This window comes from Erpetoichthys calabaricus, chromosome 3, assembly GCF_900747795.2.
Source record: "Erpetoichthys calabaricus chromosome 3, fErpCal1.3, whole genome shotgun sequence".
In the NCBI taxonomy this organism is placed as follows: domain Eukaryota; kingdom Metazoa; phylum Chordata; class Cladistia; order Polypteriformes; family Polypteridae; genus Erpetoichthys; species Erpetoichthys calabaricus.
The window spans coordinates 226,646,929-226,668,655 of NC_041396.2; the positions used below are offsets into that span (position 1 = coordinate 226,646,929).

The window sequence follows — 21,727 nt, forward strand, 5'->3', positions numbered from 1 at the left end:
ATGAAGTGATTGGTACCTGGTTTCAGATAAGCATACAGTTAATAGCTGATATCCACATATAAGATACAAAGTTACTTACTTTAAAAAATTCTGTTTTCTCAGCAATAAATCTTAGCATTCCTTGTGTAAGCGGAGGTCTGATCACTACAGCCACTCTGCCCTGGCTAGGACTCATTGGCTGACCCATCTCCAAATTACTGCCATTTTCTCCAGTTACTGCAGCAACAGACTGAGCAAGGCCAACCAGATCCATTACTAAGGAGATAGCGACAGCTTGGATGCTGAATTCACTACCACAGCAGCAGGCATTCATGAGAGACTGTAGCCATAATGGTGGCTGAACTTGTTCACAGTCTGTTTGAAGATGGAAAAGGTAATATTTAGAATACACATACTGACATTAGGGTTAAAAGATATCAAAAATAAAATGATAGCACCAGTTAATTTCAACATACTTTTTTCAGTTGAAAAGTGAGAACATTTAACTCTGGATGGCTAGATTTCTGCAAGATAGCCAAGGCTTTATGTTTGGAATACTTTTCTGCAATGGATAACAAGTTACTGAGCAAATATTTTGAACCTTTTGATGGATTTCCCAATACATGTAGCTATACTACCATAAGACCTTAGGAAGAAACCTATTATGGAAGGGGGACAGACAAAGAAAAAATAGCCATCATGAAATATTCAGATAGAGATTCCCACCTGGAAGACCTACACCTTCAATCAGGCCTGAACTTTCTCGCTCCCTCTCACTATTACACTGGAGTTGCACCAGGTGGATGTGAGAATACTCACAAGACCTGTGGCTGTGGCTGTGGCTTGTACAGCTAAAGTTTTTTTCTGGTGCACAAGGGAGTTGCAGGAATGAAAATTCTACTGTTGTTTGTGTTTATGCACCAGTCAACTGTTCAGTATATGCAGACTGTTTAGATGCAATGGATTCTGTGTTTAAAACGCTACCAAATTCTGACCATATAGTCCTACTGCACTGGTGTCAAACTCCAGGCCTGGAGGGCCGCAGTGGCTGCAGGTTTTCATTCTAATCTTTTTCTTAATAAGTGACCAGTTTTCAGTGCTAATTAACTTCTTTTCTTTAGCCCTGTTTTAAGGATTCAGTCCCCTGAATTGATTCTTTTCTTCATTAAATGACAGCCAAACAGAAATTAGACATGAAACGAGCCAACAGATTATCAATTAAACTGGGAATTCAAACTCCAACCAATTTCACTCCAACCAGTTTCTTAATGAGATGCTGATTCTTGTTGTTAATTGAACCTGTCATTTAATTCCATGACTTGTTGCTGCTCTCATTCTGCCACAGCAGACATTTCCAAAACTGTTGATCGTCTGTTTTACTACCCTTCTTTATTTTCAGCTATTGTGTGAAGGGCACAGGTTAGCTGGCCATGTGGCTGCTTGTTTAGTGTCTCATTATTGTTTGGCTGCTAATTAAGGACAAAGAAACAAGGGGTCCGAGTCACGTCAATTAAAACAAAGGCAAAAGAAGTTAATTAGCAGCAGAAACTGATCACTAATTAAGGAGATGGTTAGAATGAAAACCTGCACCCACTGCAGCCCTCCAGGACTGGAGTTCGACACCCCTGTCCTACTGGAAGATTTCAGTATTCACATGGGGAATGATGGACACAACAGAAATGGTGTGATATGGGAAAAACACCCTGTATGATCTGAATTGAAGCTGTGAATTATTACAGTAATTCTGTGTTAGTCGTGGATTGTCCACAACAAACACCATGTCCGTACACAAGGTTGCTTGTAGGTATACCTGGTAGCATACCACCTTGGGCCAAAGATCAATGACCAATTTTGCAGCTATGTCACATGAGCTATGGCTGTAAGTTCTGGACCATGAGGTAATGAGACGTATTGGGCCATCAGCTGATAATCAAGTGGTGGTGAGCTATCTCAGATGAATGAAGTGACTGCTGGAAGGGCCTAGAAGACCCAAACGAATAATGAGTGTATGCCAGAAATAACTTGCAGATGCATCTTTTCAGAGTGTTCAACTCTCACCTCCAGAAGAGCTTCTCTTGTATTTTAACAGAGGTCTGAGACATGGAATCTAAATGAACCCTGTTGGAGACCTCAAAGAGAATACAGATATAAGGAGCTGTGGTCAACAGATTCTTTGTGTTTGCCATTGCAACAGCCACAGGACATCTTGGTAGACACCAGCAGTAAAGGAACCTGTTAAGTTCAAGAAACATGCCCTTCTATGCAATACTAGCAGGAGGGTTTCCAGATCCTGAGGAAAGGTGTTCAAAGGCCAAAAAAGCGGCAGCTGTAGCAATGACTGAACCAATGTCTGTGTGTGGATTGAGTTTAAGAAGTTTATTTATACTCACCATGTGAAGCCAACATGCAGACCACACTGTAAAGCACATGCAGGCTAAGCAACCAAAATACATTTATACTTGTTTGCTCATTTGAGCATTGATGTTCTCACTGTCATTGTGTGATAGTGTTTGGTCAGTGTCGCACAACTAACAATGTCACAGCAGAGGATGTGCGATTCTGCCAATTCTTCTTCTGGAAGAAGAATTTTACTGGCTATTACTGATTTTAAGAGGAAGAAAAGGAGAAGGTGGAGTGTCAGACCTATTGACCAAAAGTGGTGAAGGAAGGGCGAGTATAATATTTTCATGAGTGATGGACCTACATAATGAGCAGATGCATTTCAGATGTTTTTGCATTTTTATTACCTTTTGTATCATATTTAGCCCTTTGTTCACCATTCTGGCATCAACGTAACCAGCCTCACCATTTTGGATATACTGTATGGCTACTGTGTATACCACTCTGCATAGTTAGAAAACCTCCATGCATCAGTGTGTCTCAAAATCTGAAGTAATTTTTGCCACACAACCAATGTGCCCAATGTGGACATGTCAAGTACAAATGGAGATTTATACATTTTAGAAGGAGTGAAGGCAGGAATATTGACTTTTACATTAAAAAAGTGGAGTAATAAACTGAAAAAATGGAATCTGAGGAGTCATCCTGTGCATGGAGAGGAAAGCAGTGTGTAAAAAAAGAGAGATACAACCGGCAGAAATTAAAAGAAAATGAGTTCTGACCTTTTCATTTTATCCTGTAATTAAAATGGTGACTCCTTGACTGTACCTGAATGGTGATCAAGTTTCTGTTTTGTACAGCACCTCACATTTTTAATTAGAAAAAGAACAGATAAAGAAGAACTTGCTGTCAATATTTAGTCTATTTTACACGTGAACTTATTAATCAAATTGGCCTTGAGTAATCTTGATAAACATTTTATTAGAATTTTGACTTGTAATTATGACAAGAGTTTACATTTTCTTTTATGGCACATGTATTTTGGGTGTATATTATTTTACAAGTTTAATTAGTTTAAAAATTATATTTTAAGGGGATTTTATTTATTTTAGTATTTTTTATGGTCACTGAACAATAAGCCTATAGAATTTCATTTTGTTAATAAAAATTCAATAAGTAAATCCTGTGGATTACAGTTTAAATATACAAATATGACTTTAATATAGAACAAAGGGTCTCTACAAGGTTGAATATGCAGAAGTTTGGTGTAAAACAAAATAAAACAATAAAGAAAACAAATCAGAATCGAAATTGGCCAATTACAGTAACATGAAATCAGTTATTGGTGTCGGCTGTAAAAAAACCTGATTGGAGCATCTCTGCTAAGAATTATTTTATACCCATCAGACATTGACTTAAAAGTTTTGAGATGACGTTTCAATAGTATTTCTTTCTGACAACTCTTCCATATAGATCATTTTGTACAATCACACTGAGGCAGTTAAATATTTTTGGAAATATATTACTGTGGTATTTGAAAAGCAGTCCAAATATACAGTATGTTTTTTGGGGTCTATCATATTTGCCTTAGCTAAATTTAAAGGGTCTGAAGCAATATCAGATTTACTGTTGGATGTTCTCCTACCTATAACATCATATATCATCTACAGTAGGGGTGCCCAACTACGGTCCTGGAGGGCCCCAGTGGCTACAGGTTTTCATTATAACCCTTTTCTTAATTAGTGACCTGTTTTTGCTCCTAATTAACTTCTTTTGAATTAATTTTATTTGACTTGCTCTTGAAGACTCAGACCCATTAATTGTGTTTTTCCTTAATTAGCAGCCAAACAATAATGAGATACAAAATTATCTAAAACATGACCAACATTGTCGATCATACAATATCTGAAAATAAAGAAAGGTGAATGTCTCAGGTATTCTGATCTGTTCAGGTCCCCAAACATTTTAACACTGCTCTTAGAAAAGAGAAAATCAACAATTTTCGGAAATGTATGTTATGAGATGAAAACAGCAACAAGCTATGGAACTAAAGAGAAGGTTTAATTAATATCAAGACTTAGTGCCTAATTAAGCAACTGATTGGAGTGAAATTGGTTGGAGTTTGAGGCCCTGACTTAGTTGGTCTTCTGTTGGCTCATTCACTTCACATTTCATTTCTGTTTGGATGCCATTTAAGGAAAGAAATGAAGCAATTCAGAGGAACAATGAAGAAATTCAGAGGAACAAGTCTTAAAAAACAATTGAATTAAAGTTAATTGAAAGAAGTTAATTAGAAGCAAAAACAGTGCATTAATTAAGAAAAACAGTTAGAATGAAAACCTGCAGGGTTGGATGCAACCCTGTTATTGTTATTGTTATTATCGTCAAATTGTCATATCAAACAAAGAACTACCATATTTTATGTAGAGGCTTGAGGTCACTAATTCACAAGACCACAGAAAATGTAGTCCTGGTGCTTTTAACTATATTTGCATGTGTACTATAAAAAAAACCTGTAGTGTTTTAGTTAAATATGCTATAAGAAATATTTTTAGATCATAGCTACACTATATTGTCATAATAGTACAGCTGCACACTGTTTACAACCAAAAATAATAAAATATGTAATTTTCCTGTAATAACTTCAATTTTGTGTCACAATCTAAAGACACAAAGTAAGGTTAACTGGCAACTCTAAACTGTACAGTCAGCATGAATATTAACAGGACTGCACCTAACGATTAATGACATTCTGTTCAAGGTTGGTTGTTACATTTAACCAAATCCTGTTTGGGTAACCTGAAACAGTTGTAATGTACAGCATCTGGATCAGTCTAACCAATTTTGATGCCATGTTCTGTGGACAGGTAAGCTAAAAACAAAACTGCATTATGTCTGCAAAAGCTAATTCCACATAGAACCCCATTCCTTGGAACAAGCCTGATGTCATGGCTCTGTGACTTTGTAGCATCAGAACCAAAAAGAAGTCGCCATCTCTGATAGAACAATGAATCCTACACTGTTCAAGAGGATGCACTGAAAGAATGTCAGGCAATTCATCTGTGAAATGAAGATAAAGCTGCATTGTAGCCAAACACACTAACAAGTCTACCTCAAAATGGCTGAACAAAAACAACTTGGAAGCTTTGGTTGATGTAGTTAAAATACAGACCTAAACATTATTGATATGTTGTGGAAAGACACAAAATTAACAGTCAAATGCTTTAAAATATACAAATGTCATAAAGTTGAAGTGGTTCTGAAAAGAGGGATGAGCCACAAATTCATGGCACTGTGACAACAATAATTATTATCTTATTGAAATAATATATGAGAAAATATAATGAACAACTAATAGTAGAGAGTTAAAGTGATAAATTATGGCCAAGGTTTTTAAACACAGCAGACCTTGTCTTCTTGTATAAAGTGTGGTTTGTGACAATACTGTCTCATAAGACATCAGTGGTTGCTTCATGAAAATGGAAATTTGCCGATTAAAAAGAATAAGGGAACAAGTGGGTATTCAGCCTTAAGGTAGAACATCCAAACAAAGAGAGCATCCCAAACAGCCCAAGAAAATGTGTTTTAGAGAGTCACAAAGATTAAGGAGCACTGCTGAGGATTTTATAATGGTGTTTTAAAACAGTAAGAAGGGCAGTGTCATAATATGTCAAATTTTCATAGATTCATATTGTATAAAATGTATGGAACATTCAGTATCATTTCAGTCATTTATTTAATGCTGTAATGCATTGATTTATTAAGCTCTTAATACTTATTTCTGCTCTGTACAATACCTTGACATGCCTTTAAACAATAAAGATTTACTGACGACTGATTTTAATTAAAGTAAAAAGAAATACTTCCTTAACATTTCTTACCATGCATGTACTCATCAACTGGAGGTGCTGACTTCGAATTACCCTCAGCAATGTAAACAGGGAAACTTGAACATTCAAGAAATAATTGGCAAGCTGCAGTAAATGCTCTCAGACAATCCTTTTTTGCCATTTGTGTACAGGGAGCAGTTATTGTTTTATGATCTGTTACTACAGTTGTAGCCCCATTGCCTTTCTGAAGCCTGAAACATTCAGCAGAAGTGCAAGATGAAACATATAGTGATATGAGTCGGGTGAGGAATTGCTGGAAATACTCAAGGCAACACTGCATGACAGTCTTCTGCTTGGCTGTGCTACTTCTAGCTGTGGAAAGATGGGCAATTTTAGGAGAGGAGTGTATCACAGTATCTTCTGAGCCCACCGTAGATGCAGTTTCTGTTTCAGAAGAAACACTGCCCACAGGGAGAGAGCTGTGGAGTTTGTGAATATCACCCGAACTTCTATCAATATCTTCACTTTTATCAGCTTGGTACTGCACAAACTCAGTAAATCCACTTTCAGAAGAGCGGCTACTTGGAGGATTATCATTATCTTCAAAGACATCACTGGTGTATTCCACAGGTGTGACAAACTAGAAGTTTTGAAAAAATATCAGTTTACAAAATAAACATTTAAAGAAGCCACTTGAGTTTTAGTTATTATTTAAATTAACAATAAAATTGGCTATTATTAAGAGAGAAAATTGTGCTTGATACCTAACAGACATAGATCTCTACAGTTACCTAGTGATGTTCATTTCCATCAAGTCCCTTCAATTAAAAACAACAAATATGCCTATTTCAAGGCAGTCGAATGCTTTAATGGCTTATTTCAAATTGCTTGTTGCGTTTTCAGTTATGACATTCATTACAATGTTTTTAGAGAAACAAAACTTACAACACATACTCTCCTCAAGTGACCTTCTAAGCTCTTCTGACTAAGATAATTCCTTTATCGAAATTGGGTTTACACTAAGTCCCCAGGAATCAGTAGTGGTGCTAAAGGTATAAAGGCCCATGAAGAACCTTTTAATTGGCCTCTGTACAAGGAAAGGATAAAATCTCTGCAGCTGATACTGTGGTATTAGCATCACTATGGAAGGATCTAACCGTGAAAAGCAGTCAGAAGGGAACCAGACAGCTTAAAATTATCTGCAACAACTATTATAAGTATAAAAAGGCAAAGGAGAACCAAGTCCACTGTGTCCCTACAGGGCTAGATGGGGGTGCAAAAATAGTAACAATCAACTCCAATCCTGGACTAAACAAATGGCATAATCTGACAATTTAAGGGAATTAAACCATATTAGTCTTAAGCAAAAAAGAGTAAGTTGAGACACAATAAAGACATATAAAGTGTTTCCAAAGACAGAGGAAATTATTAGTCTGCAAACATTCTGTCAAAGTTGTACAGTACACTCATACCCACTGAAGTCAGCAAAATGTATAGCTGCTAATCAAGCTAACGGCAAATCCTAGATTTGTTGGAGAACGCCTAACAATTATTAAAGACTGACCTATTCTGAAACCTGTTTTGATAGTTTACTTGATTTTACATTTGTGAATATCTCTTTGGTTAGTCAAAAACTTCATGTTTTCTGCACCATTTGTTCAATACTGGAAACTCAGTAGCTTCAACACAGGCTTGTACTGAATATATGCGTCTTATTATTAAGTGTGTATTTGAGTTTCTACACCAATTAATAGTTTTGTATTTGGTGTCTTGTTACAATTTAAAAATGTGAAGAGCACTATATTCAAGTGAATTGTTTCTGTAGCTAATTATTTCTTTAAATGCAGCAATGACAACATCAACTGATGTCAAAGCCAATAAGAGGTTCTTGAAGCAAATATTTAAGATATGCCAGGGGCAAAGTATTTTAAAAAAGTAAACAAAAAAATCAATCTTTAAATTAATGCATTTAAACAGATATAGTAGCTCTGGTCTAAAGCATATTATTTCAATTAATACCCACATTTTGAATTTCATATTTTTTTGTTTCAATAAAGTTTGCTATGTATGTATTAATACTTTCATTGCTATTGTGTATGCTGTATAAAAATAAAATATCCTCTGTTATAAAAAGATAGTAGCCAAGTAATGGCAGAAGTCATCACAAAAATTAAATTAATGTGTCTTTACAGCGGGGATCTCAAACTCATTTCCCAGTAGGCCAAAGATATGACAGGTTTTCATTTAAGCAAAGTTCTGATAAAAAATTATTTTAATGGAATGTTGCTTATTTAGATATCTCTCATACAAGAATATATTTACATAAACACAACTCCTCAAATCTTTTTTTTTCAAAATACATAAATCAAATAAGTACTTAATGAGGAAAAGACACAGGTGCAAATATTCCTAAATCGCTTTTTTCTACCGGCTACCTTATTATTTGTTCTGCATTGTTAATTAGCACTTGCTTAATAGAAAAAGGAAGAAATTAAGAACTCAAAATCATATCTAGCAAAAGCCCAAAAATAAGGCAAAATGTGTAAACACAGAATAAAACTATGCACTGCAACTTCAAAATGAATCTTCTTCAAGTTTACAAAAGAAGTGAAACATGTACTATAGGTTATTTTTTTATTTTGCAGAGCAAGCTGGAAGACGTCAACAAATGAAAGCAAATGCTCTTTTAACAGAAAGAACTTAATCATGAAAAAAAATCTGCAGTCCATCAGGAGCAGAGATTGAGGCACCCGACTTAGAGAAATCTTTATCTTCTGTGGCTCTTAAGCTCTCTTAACAGCAGTCATTTTCACGTCCTTTTGAATGAGTGTAACACATCTTTTACTCTGAATGCATATATTGCAGTTCATATTTTCACGAACATAGCTGCCAATTGTTTTTAACCTTACATCGACTCCAACACTATTGTTGTAACTGAACAGACAGCACACACAGCACCTGTGATAATGTATAGTTCACTTACCACTACACCATTGCCGTTTATGAATGCCAATGTAATATGTTATGTTAAAGAAATGTTTTTCCCTTGCAGTGAGTTTTTATTTTTAACAAACCTTTATTTGTTCAACAGGGCTCTTTTTAGGATTCTTTCAGACTATTGACAGTTAATCGTAATCAGAAGCTTACTCTTTGTCGGACCAGATTAACAAGAGCACTATTACTCTCAAAATCACTGCCCCTACTTTGAGTGCCCCCTTAATGAGGCAATAGATTGGTTTATAAATGTGACACTCAGAGAGCCTTCTAACTGCCTCAACCCAGTTTTATGCAAAATTTACTCACGATTGTCTGCACACAGTCTCAAAAAGACTATTGCTTTCTAAAGTCAGCAATTCAGTATTCCCTTCATTCCTTCTTTATGGCAAAGAAGAGAATGCAACAATATTAGGAATAAAAAAATGAACTATGTTGAAACAAGGCTTTTGAGGAATTCCAGGAAGATAACACCAAATAAAAATACTCACAAATAACTGTAAAGTTTGAAATTGAGGTGACAAGTGTTAAGTGTGAAAATTTTAGAAACAGACTATTTTTATATTCAGCTAGTTTAAATTATGAAAGAGGAGTTCTCTTACAAATTTACCTTTTTTTCATCTCTGTCTCTGATTGATCCAGCTGGTAACAGAAAGCTTCCTTCAACAGCAGGAGATACTAATGGTGGTTGAACTTTACTTAAAATCTTAGAACACAGTTGCAGGCTGTCTGTTAGTTCAGATAACTGCAGAGCCTGAAGGTGGCTTGTCAAAGCTGAAACCATCCTCAAGAGTAACTGGGGCAAGTGCTCTGTCTGGATTTCAATGTATGTTTCCTATCAATCAGAAGAATATACATTTAGTCCAAAATCCATATATACTGAAACACAAAAAGGAACCCTAACATGTTTGTATTTTATAATTGTTTAAAAAAGTGGAAGAAAAAACAAGCTTTTTGAGAGGAGATCTTAATAAGGTTCTGTAAACATATGTAAAACTCTTTATGATTTTTTTTTCTTTGTGGTAAAGAAAATATAATTTTAGAAACATTTACATGAACAGTATTTTAGTAAAATTTGACATGAAATGACATTAGATGAAATGAACAGACATAATTGAAGCGGTAAAGAGGAAGAAAATGACAGAAGTACTGTACCTGACAGATCACTCTCATACTTCTAGTAGGCTTTAAAAACAAAAGGCAAAGATTTGAAAAAAGAAGACTTGTTAAAGACACAGAAGATATCAGAACAGTGAGTGAGGATTCAAGTTAGGAAAAACAAACAACATACAGTAAGAACACTATTTCCAACATACTTCTTAGAAAAGGACATGTTTAATGCAGGAACTTGTACTGTTTGTTTCAGTTAATTTAATTTCAGGCTATACATGAAAAAGTAAAAAATAAGTAATTTGCACAGTGAAGAGAAAGGTATAAATGCTAAACCATTACATTAAATAATATTAATACCAGTCTAAAACAAGTCAAGTTACCAGGTAGAACCAACACCATTGTTATGATTAATCCTTTGTAAAACAAAGACGTTCTCTTCTTTTCAGACACACTCCTTATTCCATGCTCTCACTATTTAAGTTTCATACAGACCTCAATTTCCCATGATCTTATAAGCAACAATCAATTCATGCAAAGAACAGCTAGAGGAGGTGGGGGAGTGGGAGAAACATCAAGAAGCTGTTTGTTGCTTCTGATTTGTGGCCACCAGTATATATAATGTGTATAATATGTTTGTTGGGCAGGGATTATATGCCTATAATTTCAAGCTCACTGGCTGCCGTGATTTGCTTCCTCTGCCATCCTTCTTGTATTATTACATTCTATAATTTAAACATTATTTCCTGGTGCAATGCTAAAACTTTACAATATGTCTGTTGAGCAAAATGACACCTTTTATTGGCTAAATAAAAAGATTACAATATGCAAGCTTTTGAGGCAACTCAGGCCCCTTCTTCAGTTGGAGGAAGTGATTACATCTTGCCTGAAGAAGGGGCCTGAGTTGCCTTGAAAGCTTGCATACTGTAATCTTTTTAGTTAGCCAATAAAAGGTGTCATTTTACTTGACTTTTCACTACATTCATAATGGCTAACACAGTACAACACCCTAGTACTACAATATGTCTGTTAAAATGATAGCCTTGAATTATGTTCTTCAACTAGTGTGCTAAATTTTCTTCATCACTACCACATAGACATGACTATTTTCAGATGGTCTGCTCACTGCCTGAAATTGACTGGCAATGCAAAAACAGACACCATCAGGTTGTGTCTTTCTTGCCCACTCAGTACAAAAAATGTATTTATTAGACAAGCCCTGAACCTGACTGAGGTGGAGACAGTATTTTCCAATTTATGTTACCTATTAGTGGAACTTTGGAGTCATATATCTGTTGTACAATTGGGCAGATGTACTTATGCCAAGTAATGCTTTCCCAACAGTCAGCTACTTAGATTTGCAGAATTCTGAGTTACAAGATAGAGTCTTAACCAAACTTATGATTAATCTTTTGTTAGACAAAAACTGTTTCCCTTTTCAGAAACAAGCCTCCTGCTATGCTTTCACTATGTAAGTTTCAAAAAAGCCTTACTTTTGCTTGCTGAATCCCACTGCTAGTAAATTCTTGTTCTTTTCCTCTTGTTAAAAACACAACTCTGCACTAATTACATTTTTAATTACTTCAAACTTGCTTCATTGCTCTTGGACACATAATTTTCTTTCTTCTCTCTTTCCAATCACACCTTATCCTTTTTGTTCCCTACCCATGCTGAAGGTTGGAAATACAATATTAACCTATAAAGAAATAAATCTTTTTGTGAGCATCATACTGTAAATTATGTGAATGTCTAGCATTTCATCTAGGCTAGGCAGATGATTCCAGTACAGTCAGGAAGGAATTTCATGGCTTTATTTGGGAACAATGTATTTTACTTTTCTCTCATTGGGCTCGAATTCTAGACAACTTCTTCTGTAGAATCTTAATGTTCCCTTTTATAAAAAGTGCTCTCTCATGTGGACAATAACAACTTATCTCACCCATAAAATTTAAGATTTATATTTTATTTTTAAGCAAAGTGGACTTATATGTACAGTATGCATTTTGTCGTTATTTCAACATTTTCTAATCCTTCCTATTATTACAAGCATAAATAGAGCATCATACCTCTGTATCACTTCTGTTGTTCATTTGTTGCAATTTACCGGATTCTTTGAAGTACAGATGTCTGTTTACAAGCATAACGGCTAAAAAAAGTATCAATTTCCCCTATAGATTGTTCCAAATTTTTAAATATGGAGTCAGTGCATTCAATATTGTTATTTGTTACTGACAATTAAAAATTTCAAGATGAAATTCTCCCAAATCTTATTGAAATAAATTATAAAAACAAACTGGAGCTAGAAAGCAACTTGTATTTTAACACAACAGAAAATCTTTTGCTCATGTTTTTAAGTTCCATTATACTTTGTATTTTCTTTGTACAAGTCACGCCCTCATTTTCCTTTTTCATTTTTCTAAGCTTGAGTTCAATAACAAAAGATAGCAATGTAATAACTTACTAGGAATCAATAAGGCTATGTGATACACAGTAAATACTAACAGGGATTATATTTTTTGGGGGACTTGATAACCAGTTGTGATATTGCAAGTCTCTACCTGTCATTATTTATGTATTTATTTATTTTGGTGGATGAGTAGGAGAATGGTAAAATCATACTAAATCATTACCACAGATCCAGCATTTTCCTGTTTATGTCACAGAACCTGCTAAGTAGCACTGTACAGCAGTGGTTCCCAACCTGGGGTCTGCAGTGATATGTTGGGGTCATACTATATTATTATTTAAAAAGTTATAAAAAAAAAAAAAAAAAGCATTTTTCTAGTTCACCTTGTATTTTAATAATATCACAGTCACTTTGTTAGTGCGCTTGCCAATTACACAACCGTAGGCATTCCCATGTTGCACTGTGGCGTTAAAGTAGTTCACAGCAACCTAGACATAGTGCATTGAATGCTAAAACATTCAAAGAAACATTTCGAAGAAAACCCATCTAGTTGTTTTGCTGTAAATTCATCAAATGAGTCATATTCCAAAGCAAAATCTAAATCTAGAAAGTTTGAAGCTTCATACATACAAAAGATGGACTTGATAACTTCAAATGCGTTCTTTGTCGGGAAATTCAGTCAAACGAAAATCTAAATTTAGACTCTAAACCCATCTAAATTGAAAAGACATCTATAACAAAAGCATTCAACTGATGTTGGGAAACAATGACTTTTCCAAAGGAAAAGAGCACTGCTTGTGAAACACGCAATCACATTCACATAGTAAGCAATGGTTTCAGAGAGGGCACTGAAGGCGTCTCTTTGGCGTCATATCGCATTGCCCATGCAAAGAACACACACGCATTTGGAGAAGATATGATATTACCGGTGATCAAACACATAGTTCAGGAATTGTTTAGTGAGGAAGCTGCCCGTAAAATTGACACTGTCCTCCCTTTGTCAGACAACACTGTGTGTAGACCAATACCTGAAATGACTGAGGATGTAACAGATCAATTACTGGAAGAGGTGAAAAACAGTCCTTGGTTTGCATTGCAGTAGGAGGAAATCACAGATGTAGCTAAGGCAGCACTTTTTATTGTTTATGTCAGATTTATTGTAGATAGAAAGTTTGTTGAGGAGCTTTTTTTCTTCAAAGAAATTCAGGGTAAAAGAACGACTCAGGACATTTTTCAAAATCTGGTTGCATTCATGCAGGCAAATTTAATTGACTGGTCTTATTGCCTGGGCGTCTGTACGGATGGCACTTGTGCCATGATAGGCAAACATAGTGGAGTCATCACATTAATAAAGGCCAGAACTCCAGATGCCATGGAAACACACTGCACGCTTAACAGAGAAGTACTTGTCGCTAAAAAAATGGAGGACAAACTGCAACAAGTGCTTCAAGGTGTTGTTAAAGTTGTAAATAGTATCAAAGCACGTCCTCTTAAACACAGGCTGTTTGCCAAACTGTGCAATGACATGGGCACCAGTTCTGAAAACCTTCTGCTGCATTCTGAGGTCCTGTGGCTATCTTGTGGGGCAGTTTAACATCGAGTGTTTGATCTCCACAAAGAGATAAGTGAATTTCTCTTGTCTGAGAACTCACAATTTGCCAGCTATTTTGACAATCAGTCGTGGGTTCTGAAGCTTCAGTATTTGGCCAACACATTTCAACTTTTAAACAGCTTGAGACAGACCATGCAGGGCCACGATCACAGCATACTTAATTTGCAAGATAAAGTTTGTGCATTTGTACAAAAAATTGGACTTTAGGGGGAAAAGCTAAACGAATGAAATACTGTAATGTTTCCCCTTCCTTCACCAGAAGCTTGGAACATCCAATGTGCCTGCAGACATAAACTTGCATAAAATATTAACACATTTGAAACACCTGAAGGAATAGCCAATGATAGAAGTTTGAAAATGCAATTCTCCTGTCAGAATTTTGGAGCAATTTCAGAAACGAATACCTAGTGCTGAGCGAAAAAGCCATCCGATTCCTCTTATCATTTGCAACAACATACCTATGTGAGGCAGGTTTTTCTGCACTGGAAGTACTGAAAACCAAAAACAGAGCACATCTAAATGTGGAAAATGATTTGAGATTGTCCCTAAGCCAGCTGCAACCCAGAGTGGACAAACTGTGCCAGAACATCCAAGCCCAAAATTCCTACTAGGTGACTGTACAGAAGACCATTTAAGCAATTAAAATAGGATGCTTACTATATTTTTTGACATAAACAGTTCATTTTTCTCTCATCGGCCATTTGCTTTTAGTAGGACAAAGTGCTTTCCTGTTATGATGATCGATTGCTTTTTTTAAAGCATTTGAATCAGGCTTTAACATTATGCCTTAAGTGAGATAACACTGAATTTAAATTATACATTTACACTTTAATGTCAAATTCATTTTGAGTATCCCTAATCTGAAATTCAAAAATTCAAACACATAAACAACAAGCCTTTGGGGCAGAGGAGACTCCCCAGTGAAGTTTCAGGAGCCATGGGTGAAAGGAGTGATAATAGCTGTTTGGGAGGGCTAGTGAGTGGAACAATTAAAAAGTGCAGCGCAGCACATCTTAGTATGAGCTCTGATGGCATCAGTTTATTATCAACAATCATCAACACCAGACTATCTGCATTACTCTATGTTTTTTGCTTATTCTCTGTGAGCAGTAAGTTTTAATTAAAACACAGCATTACAGATGGAAACTGAGAGCACACCATTGTTTGTTGTTGCTGTTGTTTAATAGCCGATGCAGGTATTCTGATGATGATACTGTGCATAAGCATTGTTTCATGCACACAATTATTAAAAATATTGTTTAAAATTATCTTCAGACTATGCATATAAAGTGTAGAGTAAACATAAACAAATTTCGTATTTAGACTAGGATCCCATCCCAAAGAAATTTCATTATGTATATGCAAATATTCCAAATTCGAAAATATACAAAATACTTCTGATCCCAGGCATTTCAGATTAGGAATTCTCAACATGTATATGCATTTATAAAATTAAACTATACAGAGATTTTAACTGTATTTTAAAATCATTTATCAATTGTTCTTCTTAAACCAGAAGACTGCTATCTAAATCTGTTTGAATAATCATCATATGTTCATCATATAAAAAAAAAAACATCTGCCTCTATACCATAATGCAAATGAACTGCATCATTATTTTAAGTATCTTCAAGGTCAACTATACTCATGTATTACCTTATGAATAAATTTAACTGTAGACTGCTATGGGATTGAGTAAAATAAGGACATGCTATATGAATGACTTTTAACATCTCTACTGTTTACTCAAAATCAAGTAAGTTGCTTTTATTAAACAGAATAGCAATAAACATTTAACTAAATCTAATTGTTTATTTACTCAGAAAAAAAGAAAATGAACAAGAGTAACATGTGCTTACACATCATAAATGATACTATTCAAAACATTTTGTATGGATATTGTAAATTACATTTGTCTATACATCAGCAAAAGTAAAATATAGAAAAACTAAATTCTAAAGGAGCAAATTAAATGAAGATACTCCTTACCAATGACACAATATCTAACAGGAAGTCTACTAGAAGACAAAATTCTGCAAGAGACAAGTCATTTGTATCACTGCTGCTGCCAGGTCCAGCCTGCAACCTTGTATTTAATGTTCTCCTAGAAAGATTTAACAGATTGCAGTCAATGTCATATTGTAAGAAAAGCACAGGATAAGTAAAAACTAAGCCCCATATTATAAGTTCAAAACATGATTATGACATGTTGTTGTAATGAAAATAGATTAAATAACGAGTAATAAAAATATGTAGTAAATTAAAATGTTCTCATTAAAAGCATAGATGAAAAGGGAAAGATTAAAGAAAAATGTGGAATGAAATTTCTATAGCACTTAAATAATATGCCTAAACCTTTGCAAACAACATGATTTACAACAATCCCTTTGACATCTTTCTGAAAAAATTCCTGAGATATGCATGAAAAGAAAATAACACCATATCTTCACAAAGCTTTGAAAAAAATGTAATTCATTGAACAGCACAGCATTAAAAATTTGATTACATTTTAAATCTAATATGGAAGATAGTATCTTATAAGCAGGGCTGGCACCACCATTAAAGTGAATTAGGCATTTGCCTAGGGTGCAGATCATACGGTGGGGATTGGACACCCAGTCGCATGGGTTAGCTATGGAACAGCCAGTTGGAGCACTAATAAGCTTGACCTAGGGCACAAAATAACCTAGCACTGGCACTGGTCATAAGAAAGCATTCAGAAAAACTACTGACACTAATCACATATGTAGACAACAAATTATAACCTAAACTTCATTGCCTTCATCGGTTTCATTTTGTGGAATTACAATACAATTACATTAAGAGACAACCAATTTATACATTTTTGCTAGTTTCAGATGGATAACTAGATAGCTTGATGACCGTTTTATAAAATATGCAAGTTTTCCTGCACAAACTCTTTAAAGAATATTAGTTTTCTCTTCATCTATTTATTCACCATTTAAAAGTAAGAAGAGGAAAAAAAAAGAAAATACAGTAACTGCACATTCATTGTTCTACATGTTAAGTTCTTCTATACTGTTTTGCAAAATTTTAGAAACCCGTGTTTTTCCTTTTGATACAGTAATAGTTAAAAAACTGTGAAAGAATAAGGCAAAACCATAAATAAAGCAAAATAAGACAAGCATTCTTAGTGCATGCCTCTTAACAGAACATAAAAATAAAACTAACAAATACTTTTTAACATTTACCTTATCTAACACCATTCTCTCTATATTACTCAAAGTTCAAATTTAATTTTAAAGGTACAATTTAAACTCAATAAAACATGAACATGTAGAATATTCTTTGAAGTCTTAATACATATACACTTTCATACCTGCAACATTCCTCAAACCATCTTGCTATATAGTCCCACATGTAGTAAGGCTCAAATGAGTTGAACAGAAGATTTGCAGTTTTAATTAGCTCTGCAGTTTTCTTATTCTCTCTCAACTTGCTAAAAAGACAATAATAAACAGACAGTATTTACTATTTTAACAGTTAATTTCTTTTTGTCTGCAGGTTGATAGGACATACAAGATCTTTTTTTTTAAGATATGCAAAAATTATGGTGATAAAGCAGGCAATAAGTACTTGGAAGAAGCTTTCCATATAGGGTAAACTCTACAGTACATTCCATCTTTGCCTATTGTTGCCCTTGGTAATGACAGAAAGAGTGAGACTGTAAGTTCAAACAGCCAAAATGAAATTTCTGCTCAAAACTGTTGGGCAAACTCTCCAGTACAAGGTAATAAGCACACAAGAGAACCTTGGAAAAAAAACAGTGTTTTCCTAGATCAAGTGGGAAAAAGTGCTTTTGATGTACAGTGAGAATGGTTCCAAAGATTCTCTTACAGGAAGAGTACCTGATAGGACCCACTATGAAGACACCCTGCGCAGTGACAGGAAATGCTAAAGAAATTATATATGAAGAAATTCTGAAAATTCATCAAGGGATGAGCAGATGTAACAGGAAACTGTTGACAGGGGTAGGACAGGCTGATTTGTACAACTCGGGGATGCTGTCACCAAAGCCTTGGTCAAGTGAATAGAAGGAAAATGACAGGGGAAATGATATGCAGAGAAAGAAAATCAATAAATGAGGTATAAATCTTCATAATTATTAAACTATTGTGAATGTAATTAAAATATGCATATTTAATTGGCATACTGAATTTACAACATTTATATCTAAAAAAGAACTTTCATGTTTTAGACACTGGCTCCCAGATATTGCAGTTGTGTGTACTTAATGATAATTAAAAAAAAAAAAAAAAACTCTTTCTAACACTGCAAGTCCATCCATCCATCCATTTTCCAACCCGCTGAATCCGAACACAGGATCACGGGGGTCCGCTGGAGCCAATCCCAGCCAACACAGGGCACAAGGCAGGAACCAATCCCGGGCAGGGTGCCAACCCACCGCAGACTGCAAGTCTTTAACCAACAAATAATCCCATGTAACAGTTTAAACCAAGTATTCAACAGACAATGTATACCTGCTCAACTGGGTGTGATCTCTTTGAAATGGAGACTGTATTTGCAAATCCAACTCAGCTTTGCACTGTAAGTGTAATGTTCTAAATACCTCAATCAGAACATCTTCCAATATTGCTGGCCCTGAAATACAATACATATATACAAATTAGTACTTAATATAGCCTACGTACTACTTAGTAAATTATAAATTCTCTTACAGATTTTAGAATGGTATGATACTGCAGCATAAGTATTAAACATTCTACATTGACATTTAATATCCTCCATGTATACCCTAGGCTAATCTATAGTCCTTCATTCACAGACAACAAAAGCAACTGGATTATGTATATTTTCACAAGAAAGATATGATACCAGCTAACAAATAACAAATTGATACAATTAACACGATACAAAAGAATGAAATTAAAACAAAATGTTTACCATTCTGACATTAGCATGCTAATAAAAACGAAATCATAGCAAAATGTTTGTAGTTCTGAAAAACACATGACATACCTAATTCTGGTTTATCCAACAGGCTAATAAGGATGCGAAATGGTTTAAGGTCACGTGTCACTACACTTTCATCTTCTCCTCCAAATGTTTTGCCTTGCAGAATTCCTATCATAGCCTAAAGAAAAAATTAACACCTCTGGAATGTCAACATATAAAGAATAATTTAATGCTGCCATTTCCTAATGGAATATTACAGTAATGTAACAGACACCCAAAAATGTACTATATATTCAGCTGAATTGTGGGTCCATGGTTTTCTGCTCTCTTTCTACCATACCACTGAACAACATACCCCTGAGCTTCCCATGCTATAAAAAGAACTCCTAATGTTATAAGAACTCATTTCAGTTATGTTCAAAAATTACTAAAAGGGTATTTCTGCTGCCTCCTACTATAAAGAAGTATAACATAATAATAATAATAATACATTTTATTTACATAGCACCTTTCCCATAAATTGTCAAAGATTACATAAATACTATCACTCACATGACTCATGCTCCACTTACACAATACAAATACAAACTTGGGCCTAAGATACATCATAAAGTAAAAATATATATTCCCTGGCCAATCATACTGCCATAACACACAATCAGATTTTTGTCTTCATAAACATGAGCTCTCTTATCTTTTGTGTTGGTGATTGCTTTTAAAAAAAATTTCTTCTATATTCTAGGTCACGATCTAAGGTTGATATATCAATGAAAATGATCAGTATAGTTTCCAGTTTGGTCTGGCATAAAGCTTGACCTACGAACTTGATGTTTTAGTGCTTTTCATTGCCAAAGTAAAGGTCATAGTTGTGTTTAAGAGGAAACAAAAGTTCTCCTACAAGCCTTCCTTCGACGTTAAACCTCTATTTTGTTACAATGTGACAGCTGCTGTACAACATACATGGAGTAAAGTCAATTTTGCAGATTTTTATAAAATTTAATTAACTGCCACTACAATTGCCCAAATATTGTCACTTTATTGATTATTTTGATGTATGAGTCCCCTGTGATGCTCTTCAAGATGTCAGATTACTTATATCTGTGGGATATACTGTCACTCTTCAAATCTCAAATTATTTTTAAAAAATCTTCCTACCGTCATCTATGAAAAAAATCCATACAGAATTGTCTAATACACTGTTTTTGGTTTAGTTTTAACATTACTTAGTTTTTGCCAGCAATATTATCAATCTGATGAAAAAATGCAATAATTAAATGTCACTCTTTTGTATCAAATCAGCTTATCTGGAACAAAACATCAATACACCCAAAGAGCTACACACCAGAACAAGCAGAAAACACTTACTGCAACTTTTTTCCACACTGAAACAAACTGACAAGTCCTGAGCACAATGTTAAATTTTTATAGGGCTGAAATTCAAATTCATCTTTGCCATAAGCACATCTGGGTGAATAAAATAAGGCAAGCACAGAGAACTGATATTACGTTGTGTCTGTTTTGAGCATATAAATGTTAGGAGCGATATTTTGGAAAGAAAACACTACAAATACTTTAAGTCAATCTGTCCCTTCCAACACTGTCTGGTTTCCAAGATAGCCGTGTTAGTGTAGTACTTCATTTACTGTTATAGAGATTATTTATTGCCAATCATTGTACTTTGGAACTTTCTAGCTGCCCCTGCAAGATCTGTGTGTGAACTCTCTGTCAGCCATGATTAGGGTATTAAAGACGGGGGTAGCTTCAGGTGAGTTGACAGTTTTTATGAAGCTCGATTTACAACTTATTTTGACAATACATGCACTGTGTACTAAAATGAATATATAATACAACACACGGAGTACTAAAACAAGCATCAGAAATAATCAGGGGTAAAGTGCAAAAATGTTCAAACACTAAACAAATTTACCCATTAAAACTTAAAGGCGGGGGAAAAGATGTCCTTAAAATTGCATGAAACATTAGTAACAATTTAACATTTATTAAAGTCACAGTCAAACTGCTCAGATATGTAGGTCCATTACAAAAGTATTTACAGTATTTATAACAGCCAGTGATAAATAAAGTGTGAATGCCAAGTGCTACAACTCCAAATTCTATAAAGATACCCCATCCTCAGACCTGTCACAATTTCAAGATAGGTGTTTAATAAAGGGTTTTTTACTAGGCCATAAGAAACATGTGTTAAGATTTAACATGAATCAAATATGGAGTGGGTATGGACAGACATATCATTGCACTATTAAAACTGAAATGAGGAACCACATTCCTTAAAATGCCTGCTAGTCTGGAGCGAAATGACAAGGGACCTCATCACTTTTAAAGCTTCATTGGGAATTTCAAGTTCTGGTACTCTTTCATAGGAGATAGATATCAAAACCTAAAAATTTAAATGAGTTGACCAATGGGATGTAAGATGGGAAAACAGACTAGCAACAAAGGGAAGAAAAGCACATGTAGGAAATGTGCATTCCCTATAAAGAGCAAAATGTCATCATT

General features: G+C 34.8%; 1 protein-coding gene across 6 annotated transcripts in view; it reads right to left on the bottom strand.

The window, feature by feature from the left end:
• The window catches only part of dop1a (DOP1 leucine zipper like protein A), a 131,370-nt gene that overhangs the window by 61,047 nt on the left and 48,596 nt on the right, over positions 1-21,727 (bottom strand). For 4 of the 6 annotated variants that reach the window (XM_051924850.1, XM_051924849.1, XM_028797868.2 and 1 more), the window contains exons 9-16: positions 19,274-19,388; positions 18,775-18,895; positions 17,613-17,732; positions 16,262-16,376; positions 10,299-10,328; positions 9,754-9,978; positions 6,201-6,789; positions 80-354 (exon numbers count right to left, since the gene is read on the bottom strand). In XM_051924850.1, the coding sequence (XP_051780810.1) occupies positions 80-354; positions 6,201-6,789; positions 9,754-9,978; positions 10,299-10,328; positions 16,262-16,376; positions 17,613-17,732; positions 18,775-18,895; positions 19,274-19,388 (1,590 nt within the window). The remainder of the gene's footprint in view (positions 1-79; positions 355-6,200; positions 6,790-9,753; positions 9,979-10,298; positions 10,329-16,261; positions 16,377-17,612; positions 17,733-18,774; positions 18,896-19,273; positions 19,389-21,727) is intronic. The other 2 variants (XM_051924851.1, XM_028797869.2) reach the window with 1 other exon arrangement.